Here is a 13,882-nt window from a genome sequence, read left to right as displayed (position 1 = left end):
GTTGGAATTTTACAGGAAAACGGTGTTGCAGAATCTCCCAAACAATGGAAGTGAATGCTCATCTGGTGTAATCCAGGTCTCCTAAAGTCCCAACATGCAGTTTGCACACCGTCAGATCACACACACCCAGTTCAGTCAGTCTGCATGTACATGTGAACGTGGCTCCAAGCTAAGGATCAACAGTGAAGATTCAGGCTAACAGCATGGTGTAAATAACATTTTTTTAGTCAGTTTGGCATGTTGGAGCCTTAGGAGATTTGGATTATGACAGAAGAGCAGTATGGAGGCATTTTATGTTTTTATCCTGTTGTTTTATGTCTGAAAAACTCCAGCAGTGTTTTGTGGACTACAAAATTAAACCTGACCTTCAATCGGCAGGAGGGTGAGTAGATAATGACTGAATTTTCATTTTTGGGTGAACTATCCCTTTAAGGGTGACACAACTGCAATTGCGATATGCCTGCAAAATGCCAATGAAGTTCTTGAATTTTAAATAGTGAGGCCACACTTATCTGCACTGTTGAGCCTCAGATCTCACTGTTACTGAGCTGACTTTGTCTTCACCATCAGCAGCATTTCTACCTGTCAGCTTCAGCTCAGATTTGTTCAAAAGTCACTGCATTTAACCACCGTCAGCAGATCTCAACAGTCAAAAAGTTTCACTTATCATCAAATTAACAAATCAAATGAGCAGATTCATACACTGAGGCTTTGTGATATTGTTTAATTTGACAAGTTCAGCATGATGCAGCAGCCTCGCTCATTATCATCACAGCTGTTCATATGACAGATGCTATCAGCTCATTATGCACAGTGGATATTAAAGGTGAACACTGATATGCTTACACTTTACAGCGAGTCATTCATAAATGCTGATGTATTTTACACTTTACAATGAGGCTCCTTTGACAGTTAAAATGTTAGTAAGTCATTAGATAAATTAGTAGTTGGCAAGCCCACATCAGTGTATGGAAACTGTGTAGTAATTTGTTTGTAATTATTTATTAATGAATTATGATGTCTTATCAACCTAATTAATCACTTGATTTATAAGCCAATTATACAATTTATAAATCATTTATAAGGGTATTCTTATTGTAAAGTGCCCCCTCACCCCCCAGTGTGGAGCAAACGTTGTCCCTCAGTGGACACATGAGTCTGGACAGGCTCATATTAATGAACCGCCTTTAAACACACTAAGAGGGTTCATAATTGATCAAATGCTCCATCTCTGTATCAGAGTAACATGCTGTGTTTCTATTGGACGATCCTCACCGTATCATCTCTGTATGTGTGTGTGAGAGAGAGAGTGTGTGTGAGCGCTGTGTATCAGAGGCAGGCAGACGCTCTAAGTGATTCTGATCCACTTAAAGTGTCCAGCTGCTGTAGAGACTTGTGTCCGAGACCTGTGGATCAGTCTGGGCCGGACCTGTGTGGATTAGAGAGATGCTGAAGCAGGAGGTTTAGCAGATCCCGGAGCAGTAACTTTGAGAAGCAGCTTCATCAGCAGAAAAGTGAGGAAGAGGAAGAGGAGAAGACAGGAGGGACCACGAGAGGACAGGACCGGGACTGTGAGGGGAGGGGGGTCGCTGTGAAACTTTGCCCACCTCAGAAGCAGGTGAACTCTGCTGCAGTTTCTTGTTTAAAGGGGAACCGTCCAGCCAGCAAGATTTCACCCAAAAGCAGACAGCCGGATCGTCCTGCGCTCACGCGCCTCGTGGGCAGGAAGCGGCTCGTGGCGGCTGGGGTCCTGGGGGTAGTGATGGTCCTGGTTCTGGTCATCCTCATCCCGGTTCTGGTCAACTCTGCGGGGACGGCGGCACATTACGAGATGCTGGGGACCTGCAGGATGGTGTGCGACCCATATGGAACCAAGTCCCCGACCAGCACCGCCACGGCGGACACGGTCCGGGACAACAGCCTCGTGCAGTCTCTCCCCACCTTCATCCAGGGGCCCAAAGGAGAGCCGGGTCGGCCGGGGAAGGCGGGTCCGAGGGGACCTCCTGGAGAGCCGGGTCCGCCCGGTCCGGCGGGCCCTCCTGGAGACAAAGGTGAGCCTGGCAGACCGGGTTTACCGGGACCTCCGGGACCCAGCGCTGCGGCGGGCGCGATCAGCGCCGCCACGTACAGCACCGTGCCCAAGATCGCCTTTTACGCAGGGCTGAAGAAGCAGCACGAGGGCTACGAGGTGCTCAAGTTCGACGACGTCGTGACCAACCTGGGGAACCATTACGACCCCACCACCGGCAAGTTCACCTGCTCCATCCCCGGGATCTATTTCTTCACCTACCACGTCCTGATGCGCGGAGGAGATGGCACCAGCATGTGGGCAGACCTGTGCAAAAACAACCAGGTAACAACTCAGTTGACACCAAGTGTCAGGAGCAAACAAACTGAAGACACACATAGTGACACACAAAGACAGACACACTGATAAACACTAAACACACACACTGACAGATTACGCACGCTTTCCACGGTCAGTTGTTAGTTTGAAAACGCTTTTTACGCGCGGAGTGATGAGTTTAACTCTCAATTAGATTAATCTCCAGAATGAACATGCCTCCCGAAACACAACACAACTGCAGTCACAGTGTGCACGTGTAGCTGCAATAGTGGCAAGCATGATTTAGAATGACAACAGACAGCCTCCGTGTGTGTGTGTGTTGGTCACACTTGTAGCCTGCAGCAGGAGGTGAGAGGAGGTGGATGCAACCTGCTCAGGGATCACAATTCTGGGTTTACAGGTCAGAGGTCAGCCTGTGGGTCGTTCCTGTGGTCTTTATGAGATACTGGAAACATTTCTTATCACTAACAGAAGTCTAAACATGAGAAGATGTCTAAAATTTTGACTGTACTATGTTTTATTTTAATCCATATTTTAACTCTTTACTGTATGTCTCAGACTCTAATTTATCTTGATCTTGAATCTTATGTGATTTAACTTCTGAATTTTGATGAAAAGTGTTGAAGGAGTCTGAGACATAAGAAACTTCACTTTAACCTCTCTATATATGACAATAAATTAAAGCTTGAAACCTGACGATAAAATGAGAATAAAGTTCCCCTGATCTTTTCGCAAACCTTTAAACTGATGTCAGCACAGCACCACTGCAGGAGCCCCGCGGGCTTTTCTACTTAATAAATGGTTGTCATTTAATTGGTTTGTCTTTCTACATTTCCTTCAATCAGAACAAGAGAGGGAATTTTCTCAACAGATTTGAACTGATGTCTCTCCATCTTTTCCTTCTTTTTTTCACACAGCAATCATGATGAATGCATCTTAAGTAAAATAGCAATAACTTAATATAAATTATTACATTATCCATGCATTTAAAGCCATACTGATAAATTGAGGCATAACACACTCATCCAGGTTTGTAAGATGTGTAACTACCTCATGTACTGCTGAGCTGCAAAAATTGATCATCATTTAATGATTGTATGTTCACAGCTAAATAAATAAATACATAAATAAAAGAATCTAAATATACATTAATAAACATCTTGCAAAGTCTAGCTGTGATGTTATTGTAGTGCTCCCTTAAGCTTCATGTCTGGTAAAATCTAAAGTGTGTACCAGCTCTATTTCAGTTAAGTTACTTAAGTTTAATATTTTTATTACCAGAATATCTGAAAATAAAATTCTATTAAGGTGTGGTCAGTTTTTAAAATTCCTCTACACAATGTTTGGAAAATGCTTCCACAACATTCTTGCAACCACAAATTGTTTTCTGTTTGGCACAGGACGGTTATGAAATCAGAGCTGGTTTTATTTGGGCAAGTATATGTATATAAACAACTTACACTTACAGATTTAGAATAAACATAACAGTTGGGAACAAGGGCAACGAAGCTGAACAAATAAAGGCAAAGAGGACATAAAATGGTTATATTCATAAGAATGTGAAAAAATAGGTGTGTGTGCATATATATATGTGTATATATATATATATATATATATATATATATATATATATATATATATATATATATATATGTATGTATATATGTATATATATATATATATATGGTGACCAACATAATAAATTAACTAACTAAAAATGCTACAAGTCAAGTGTTTGTAAATTGTAAAAACAAATATAAAGTAGAATTCTTATTCTTTCTTTTTGAGTATGGTCCCAAACATAATTTACTGCTATGACTATTTCATAATAATAACAACAATTATAATAATGATGCAGCCTGGGTCCCATGTGCTGTCCCCTGTCTCTGTCTGCTGTGTCCTGCTCTCTGTGCATCTCTGTGGTGATCAGGCTGTCAGCAGCAGATCTAATCCGTGGGGCAAACCAGTGTTGCAGCGTCGCTCTGCCAAGCACATCCCTCCTGTCAGCCTGGTCTGTAATGCTGCTGCAGAGCGCACAGAACACAGCAAACATCTCCGGGATTAACCCAGCAGAGCTGCACACCATGACAAATCAGATGCTCAAAGACATGTTTCAATTAGGTCCACTGCCACTGACACTTACACACATGTTCAGAGGGAGAAAACACAGCTCTGTGTACTCGGCCAACATGTGCTGAGACTGCCCAGTGCTTTTATCCATATTAAGAACACTCATAAAAAATGCTCATAAAATGTAACTTCACTTTAACTGAAACAAATCACCTCGCTATCCTTGTTTGAATAATTTTCTAAAATCACCATTTTACTTGTTTCTGGTGCAGCAATCAACTTTATTCTGTTTTGTTCAATGATGCTTTTTTTTTAAAAAATTGTTTTTAAATCGTTTTTTAAAAAACATCTTAACAAATACTGATTTACATATAAAAACAGAAGTAAATTACATACATCATGACACCTCAAAAAATGCATTCACAGATGAAGAGAATTGCTGTGATTTTTTATAAACATATGAAGACATCTTTTCATGTAAACATACAATAATAATAATAATGATAATAACAATAATCATAATAAATAGAAAAGGAAGAAGAAGAAGAAATAGAATAAAAATAATTTGACAAAAACTACTACTATCAGATTCAAGGAGACCCACAGATTCAAAAAATTCACTATTTAAATAATGTATTAAATATGACCATTCTATTAAGTCATTTTTTAATAATCAATAATTATTTGGCATCTGTATTGATGAAGTCACTAGGAAAGCACAGACCGACACATAAAGGTGGAGCTGAGTGGCCCTTTATTTTCCAAGATTCTGTAAATATAAACATGGGGACAGGCCTGGGGAATAAAACAATTGTGACACTTCATCGATAGCTATAAGAAAATTGTTCAGAAAAATGTTCAGCTATTTCTTTTAAATGCCTTAAATGCAAACCATCATGAAAGCAAATAAGAAATATGCTCTGGATTCTAAACAGCCTGTCATGATAATAAGCATGCCACGAGTAACACACACACAGCAAACCATTTAACAGATGTGTTGTTCAGTTGCACCATCCACGGGTGACACAACAACATAAAGAGTGTGGATGAGAAAACAAGTGCAGACAGAGAGGAAATTGTTAAGAAAAAAGGACAGATCAGCTTTTTTCAGTCTATGACCTGTAAGTGGTTAAATTTGACCTGTTCCTCCTGGTCTTTATTAAAAATAGGTCATTAAAATGGTCCAGTAATTATCGACATCCACTGAAATGAAACATTTTATTATGATTTTTCATCTGTATCACCCAACAAAGTCTTCGTCCTGCCCTGTATATGTGTTCTCCATTGACCTCCTCCAACACTGCTGGATGTCATCTAGCCCATGTCACTGCTGTTTGCTAACAAATGAGGAAAAATATAATTTAAGATTAATCTTAAATTCATGTTCTTACTGAGGTTTGTGGAATTTTCCTAAGTGATCTTCTGCTGAGTTTGAAGTTTGAGTGAAATCATAGAAATCAGATATACCCTCAGCCTGTTCTCCGGAAAGTCCAAGAAATGAGTGGAGGACGGAGGTGTGTTGTCTTCAAGACAAGTGACAGAAAGGAAAATGATGACAGAGAGATAATAGATAGCACGATCAAAGTATGTGTGATTATGCATGCATGCTAACAATTTGATGTTATCTTGGTGGAGTCAATAAGCTAATTATCACAGATTATTGCTTACATGTTTATGCATTTCTAATAATATTCCAGTAATATATAATAATGTTATTCTGACAGTGGCAATTTTATTAATGAATGTTTTTACTTTTGATAATTGTGCCTTTCTGATAATATATTACTTAAATATGATTTTTAGGGACTTTTACATTGTTTTATTGCTTGTGATCTGAATACTTTATGGATTAATTAATTCTTTCACCACTGCATTACTACAAAAACTGTAAAGAAAATAAAGATGCACTGATCACTTGGCTGTTCCGGATATATCCGATTCTCATCAAAGCCATATTCAACGTCACAGGTCAAATAAAGAAAAGAGTTAGGGAAAGAAGAGAGGGAGAAATAGGAGGAGAGGACATGAGAAAATGTGAGAGAAGACAGAAGAAGAGAGATAAGGGGAGAAGAATAGTTGGTAAAAGGAAAAGGTTGAGAGGGAGAGAGAAAAGAGGAAAAGAGAACAAGGCCTGGTGGTAACCTAGAGCACTCTAGGAGAAAATGTAAAAAATATTTAATAATCAGTGTTTTATTATGAACACACAATTTAATTTTCTGTTAAAGAAAAGTTACAAAAATGTGTATTCTATAAAAAATTGTTCTTGAAAAGAAAGAATGAAAATCTTAATCAAACTTTTAATAATTGAAATCAGTCACTGGTGCATCTCAAAGACGGAATCTATCATCCTTGCCCAAGATCACAATTGAGCACAAGATGATGTATGAAAAATTATGTATGAAAAAACTTTATACAATAGTCATACTGAAATATTCATACAACCAAAGGAGTGAAATGGCCTAAAATCAGACCTTGGTACAATAAGGCTAAAAATACGGAAGAATAAAAAAGTGTTCCAAACAGTCCACATGGCAGTTCCTGTTGTTCCCATTTTGGAAGAACAGGAACTGGCAACCTTAAAAAAGAGAGGGATGAGATACGATAAGATGCCAAATGTTTTTTAATATGTCTGTCCCACTAATGTCCATTACATGATTTAATAAACCCTCTGCTCACACTGCCTTGAACACCTGACTGATGCTGAGAGAGGACTACAAGCAGACAGGGTGGAGGGGCTGACACTTGTTGTCATATCATTAACCTGCTGGCTGCCACATCATTTGTGACCTCACACTTCATTTACTCACACTGCTGTCATAAATGAATAAACAGATTATTCATACCAGGATAAGATTCAAGGATACAGGATACAGACACTGTGTCCATGTTCTCCAGTCATGTAGTTTGTAAGAAAAGTCAGACAATAACCTGTAGTGATGGATAATGATCTCTCTGACTGAGAGTAAAGTAAAGTAAGGGGTGCTCTGAGTGAATGCATGGAGGTCAGGACCAATCCAGGCATTTGGTTCGATAGTAATCACAATTCTATAAGTATTGTGATTTGATATTACAATTTATTGCAGTTTTTATTTATCTTCATCATTATCAGCATCATTTTGAGGATCATGTGAAAAAGTTAAATCACTGTCTTTTAGAGACTGTAAATTATTAGACTTGCACCGATTTCAACTTTCTTAGCCGATTCCGATTTCCGATTTTTGAGGGGTCTGACCTACCGATTTCGATTTTGGTCGGTTCCGATTTTCAGTCTTTCTAAGAACTGGAATTGACAGCATTCACAAACATTTTTGCAACTTTTCTTGTAAATATGTTCATAATAAGACACTGACTATTAAATATTCATTTAATACTTTCTCCAAAATCATGCAGATTACAACCAGGCCTTGTTATAATTTTATATTAAGATTATGAATTGGGTGAACGTGATCTCGCGATATCATCTCGCGGGATTTCATGGGACGCGATTTCACGTGATCTTTTGTGGAAGCAGATGTAAACAAACCGGAGACTAACGCGGTGCAACAGTTTGAAGTAAAACTTTGCCGTGAGAAAAACAAACACAGAAGTTAAACGAGTCTGGATGAGAAAATGCTTGAGGAGACACATCAACACAGGTTGTTTATTCTTCAGTCAGAACAGGAGGTGAGATTTGAACTGTCCCTCTGTGAACAGCAGTCTGCTGCTAGCTTGCTAGCATTAGCCTGAAGTGCGAGAGAGTTTACGGCTGTTTTGCGACATTGTCAGCTGCTCTGTCTCGTTGTAGACTGTCTGTCTTCTCTTTATCCTGTTCTTGGAATCTGTCGCTGACACCATCTTCAAGCAGACGTGTGTCAGAGTGTGTAGCTGTTATCAGCGCTGTGTTGACGTCACGGTCAGTTTGTCTGCTGCGCGCATGACGTGACCATCGTGCAGAACATGTGTGTGACAATGACGGGCACAGAACCAGATTTGTGACGCTGACCGGCCGGTCACCGGTCAAGGCCAGTCACGTGAAAACCGGCCCGATTCCGAGCATTGCCGATTAATTGGTGCAAGTGTAACGGATGTATGGATAGGTGTAACAGAAGACAGCTGCTGGTAGTTTTCTGGCATTTAATATCTCCTGCAGAAGACATAACACATTCTTTTAAGTCTTCTGGACTCTCCCATCTGCTATTCTGCCCCCTCAGCAATGCAAAACGGCACTGTCTGATTTACATTTTTTTTTTCTCAAAATGCATGAGTTCATCATCTTAACATTATATATATTACATACACATTTCTCTATCAAGAGCTATGAAATTCTACCAGAAAACATTTACAAATAACACCTTTCAACAATAAACATCCTAAAAATCATGAAAAACTTCATTCAAGAAGGACAACAATGCCACCTTGTGGCTGAAACACAACAGCGTATGGGGTGGAGTGACTTAACAGAAACAACAAAATTCATAACTTAACAAAGGGAAAACACATACCTGCAGAAGACATAACACATTCTTTTAAGTCTTCTGGACGCTCCCATCTGCTATTCTGCCCCTAAACATGCCAAACAGTTATTTTTAAATGCGGAATTTCAAATGGTGCTGCTTCAATACTGTGACGCGGAGCGTCCGCCATGATGCAAACCGCGCCAAAAACAGTGAAGTGATATGGACTAAGAACGTATATAAAACTTAAATTCGTTGTGAAAACAACACAAAAAGGATTGGTAACAATAGCGAAATTTAACAGTAAACAATATTCATTAACGGTTACAACCCAAATTGCTAATTATTCAAAGAGAACAATATAATACAGCGGCAGCATTTTCCACACAACTTACCCTCAGCAATGCAAAACGGCACTGTGAGGGGTAGAAGGGAGGGGCTACGGAAGCCCAGGAGGTACGGAAGAGGCAGAGTGCAGGGAGGCAATTTTCAAAGGAAAAAAATAATAAAATGACGGTAAATAAAATAATTCATAGAGATAAAATTCACACACTCAAAATAATGAAATTAATTGACAGATTTCAGATTCACAATTTTAACTCTGTTACACAAGCCTATAAATTATGATCGATATTTCCAAAAGCAAGGCACATCATATGTCAGTCAGTCTATTTCATCAGTTTTACAGCAGTGTTTCTCCCAACTTTGTGTAGCACGTACCACTTCAGAAAATATTGAGCTTTCCAAGTACCACCTTACTGTTTTGTGCTAGCAGGGGCTATGGACACTGCTCCAGTGCTTTTTCAGTAGCCACTAGCATTAGTGCTTGGTTGACTGTTGTCCACTTCATTTTCAACATGACTTGCTCGAAGTATTCGCCTCCTGATCTGAACTTTGCTTTGTAATAGTTCCCGTCTGGAACCATGATTACAGTGTTCTTGAAATGCATTTACTTTCAGTGTCTTCATTTAACCTCCCTTTCCTATCTTATATCACAGTTTAGCTCATAACTACTGTCAATTAGACTGATACTAAAACAAAAATTCAGGAAAGACAAAACTTAAATTTTTAAATTGCATTTCAGTATTTTCATATTTTACGTATTTTCATTTGATTTTTTGTAGTATTTTGATAGTATGATAGTATTGAGTAGTATGTTTTTAAATTAATGAATATTTCTGGCATTCCTCCGTGTACCACTAGAGGCAGCTCGCATAACACCAGTGGTACACGTACCACAGTTTGAGAATCTAGGCCAGGGGTATTCAACTAAAATTCAAAGAGGTCCAGTTAGAGAAAATTTCCAAAAGCAAAGGTCTGGAACATCATAATGTCTAACTTGTGTTATGAGAGTGATATATACTGAAGTATTGTCGTAGTTGTATCAACGTCTACATCAGGGGTGTCAAACTCATTTTGGTTCAGGGGCCACATACAGCCCAATTTGATCTCAAGTGGGCCGGACCAGTAAAATTAAAGCATAATCTATAGATTATTCTGCCAATTAATCGAGTAATCAGATAAGAAATATTGCGTGTTCTGCATTTTTTTCTATTACATTACATTTGCTTTATTTAAGAACAATGGTAATATACAAAAGAGAATATAAGACAGGTCTATTAAATGAACAACTATAAATTGCTAAAGTAAACATACTTGTAGATTTACTTTTACTGTTTTTACTTTACTTTCGACTTTTTTTTCCAAGGTTAAAGTAAAGGTAGTAATGTCTGCAGAAATCACAAACAGAAGATGGAACTAACTCTTTTAACTAAAACAGTCACCAGAATGTTTTGTTCACATGTTAAAATCACAACATTTTTCTTCTGGAGCAGGACGCTCCCAGACCCCCAGAGGACAGAGGACTGGTTTACCAACATGCCACCTTTTTCTCCTCTTATGAGTTTGCAGGTCTGTATTTAGTCATCAAAAAATAATGATAAAAATACCATTTAAGTACAACAACAGCAATAAAACTGTTGATTTTTCAAAAGAGGAAACAATAACATGCAAAATATTTAAATTGTAAAAACACTAATACCACAATGTAAAAATACCTAAATAAAGAATCTGAGTATTTTTTCCATCACAGCAGGTCAGTGATCAGTGTTTCAGTGACTCTCTGTGGATCAGTGAATAGTGTTTTATTTATGGCGGCCCGCCACATTAAAAACATCAAGACCACGACATGATTTTCTATTTTTGGAGCTGCGCACCTTTTTCGGTCGTGTCTAGAAGGTAACTCTTTATTTGCACAACTCTCGCGAGATTTGTTTCCATTATTTCCACTAAAATAATCAAACTCGCGCAATCTTTCGCGGGTCTAGGGTTCCCTTCTAGACACGACCCTCTCTGTCTCTCTGTCAAACTAATGACAGCAGACTGTCTGTAAACAGCACGATGTTACACTCTGCAGTGTTTCACACAAAGACTTTATTTGTGTGGACACCCAATTTTGTCATTTTTATTTTTTTAATCAGTCCGAGAGGACGACGGTATCAGTGATTGATTAGTGATCAGTCTGCCCTCCTCTCCTCCCTCACCTGTTCACTCTGCTGTGAGAAGGTCTGAAAGTTTCTCACAGACAAACACAGACTCTCCTGTTTTACGTATAGGCCTCCTTATACAGTTGTTTAATTTTATAAGTACATCTGGTTGGTGTCGATGTCATTAACCATCACGTTAGTTTCTGTTGTAATAAACTCCGTCATTAACAACAGTCTCCTCCACACACAGCTTCTCTGCAGTCGGTCTGTGCTTTTCCTGATCAGCTAAACCAGCGCCGGAAAGACTAGAAAAGTTGCGCCTGTTAAAATAGAAGCGTCCCGTCAAAATTTAAAATCTCTTAATAATTTATTGGTTATAGGTCATGCTCATCAAACATAGGAAACTGATAAATAAAATAAGATGTGAGGTCAAAATGAATAGAAGTTTGAGTTTTGACCCTTTAAGATCACTGAAGCTGGGCAGTGAGGAGTGTTGAAGCCACAGTAACAGACTGAGCTAGTAAAGTGAAGTCAGCTGCTGTTAGTTTGTCTCCATAGAGCTTATTGCCTGAAAGTGTGATCATTGTCGTTTTATGTTGAGGATGTGAAGTAAAATGGATCCGTTTGTTAAAAGGGCAGTTCAACGAGGAATGAAACTTCAGTGATTATCTACTCACTCATGCTGATTGAGGGTTGGGTTTATTTTTAGTCCACAAAACACTGCTGGAGTTTCACAGCAGACTCTCCTAAACAATGGACGTGAATGGTGACCAGTTTTCAAATGTAAAGAGACAACAGAATAAAAACATAAAATGGTTCCATACTGCACATCTGGTGTAGTCCAAGTCTCCTAAAGTCCCAACATGTCATTTGCACACCGTCACAACACACACACTCAGTTCAGACAATGTGCATGTGAACATGACTCCAAGCTAAAGATCTACAGTGAAGATTCAGGCTAAAAACATGGTGTAAATAACATTTTTTTATTCAGCTTGGTACAGTGCCTTGCAAAAGTATTCACCCCCCTTGACATTTTTCATGTTTTGTTGCCTCACAACCTGGAATTAAAATGGATTGTTTGAGGGTTTGCATCATTTCATTTACAGAACATGCCTACAATTTTGAAGATGTATTTTATTTTTTTATTGAGACGCAAACAACAAATAGGACAAAATAACAGAAAACTTCAATGTGCATAACTATTCACCCCCCTAAAGTCAGTACTTTGTAGAGCCACCTTTTGCGGCAATTATAGCTGCAAGTCACTTTGGATAAGTCTTGAGCTTGCCACATCTAGCCACATGGATTTTTGCCCATTCCTCGAGGCAAAACTGCTCCAGCTCCTTCAAGTTGGATGGGTTCCGCTGGTGAACAGCAACCTTCAAGTCTGACCACAGATTCGCAATTGGACAAAGGTCTGGGCTTTGACTAGGCCATTCCAACACATTTAAATGTTTCCCCTTAAACCACTCGAGTGTTGCTTTAGCAGTATGCTTAAGGTCATTGTCCTGCCGGAAGGTGAATCTCCATCCCAGTCTCAAATCACTGACAGACTGAAACTGGTTTTGCTCAAGAATGTCCCTGTATTTAGCACCATCCATATTTTCATCAATTCTGACCAGTCCCAGTCCCTGCTGCTGAAAAAACATTCCCACAGCATGATGCCATGTGTCACTGTGGGGATGGTGTTCTTGGGGTGATAAGATGTGTTGGGTTTGCGCCACACATAGCGTTTTCCTTGGTGGCCAAACAGTTCAGTTTTAGTGTCATCTAACCAGAGCACCTTCCTCCATACATTTGGGGAGTACTTTTGCAAGGCATTGTATGCTGAGACTTTTGGAGACTTGGATTATGCTGAGACTTTTGGAGACTTGGATTACACCAGATAAGCAGTATAGAGGTACTTTATGGTTTTATTCTGTTGTACTTTAAGATTTGAAAACTGTTCACCATTCACTTCAGTTGTTTGGGAGATTCTGCAACACTGTTTTCCTGTGAAACTCCAGCAGTGTTTTGTGGACTAAAACACTAAACCTGACCCACAATTGGTGTGAGACAATATAACCGCAATCATGATGCAAATTCCTTTAGCATGTCAGTGGGAATTCCCATTATATGTAAGTACTGAGCTAACAGATGAAGCACTAGTCAAGTATATATGTTACAAAAAGATTCAGCAGTTTAGAAAAATTATTCAGGAACTTTAAAATAAAAAATAGATTTTTTTTTGCCACCCCCACAGTATTGTGTTCATGCTGAAGTTTATGAGCACCATGTCTAAATTGCATCCAGACTTTCCTGCAACAGATCCACACTGACATCTTGTCTGTATGACATTATAGAAAATACTATGTGACACTATACAAAATATTATAGGAAATGAGCTGGTTATAGGCTCTTAATGTTACTATCCCACTGTAAAATCTATATTGTTTCAGTATTTTTGATGCAGGCCTAAAATGTACACCACAATTTTTATAAGAAGACACTGTCTGGGTTGTTGTAGCATCAAAGAGGATGATCAGTAACCTGCATAATATTAG

The 13,882-nt window shown here is 38.9% G+C and overlaps 1 protein-coding gene across 1 annotated transcript in view; it reads left to right on the top strand.

Moving 5' to 3' along the window:
* The first annotated feature begins 1,503 nt into the window (after positions 1–1,503).
* c1ql3a (complement component 1, q subcomponent-like 3a) overlaps positions 1,504–13,882 on the top strand; it is a 28,762-nt gene continuing 16,383 nt past the window's right edge. The window contains exon 1 of the mRNA XM_084747615.1: positions 1,504–2,353. Coding sequence (XP_084603741.1) covers positions 1,763–2,353 — 591 coding nt within the window. The 5' untranslated portion in view covers positions 1,504–1,762. The remainder of the gene's footprint in view (positions 2,354–13,882) is intronic.

The sequence above is a fragment of the Lutjanus erythropterus genome, chromosome 21 (genome assembly GCF_056507025.1).
Source record: "Lutjanus erythropterus isolate fLutEry1 chromosome 21, fLutEry1.hap2, whole genome shotgun sequence".
NCBI lineage: Eukaryota > Metazoa > Chordata > Actinopteri > Lutjaniformes > Lutjanidae > Lutjanus > Lutjanus erythropterus.
Note: the sequence above shows the minus strand (reverse complement) of the source record. Positions and strands in the feature narration are given on the sequence as shown.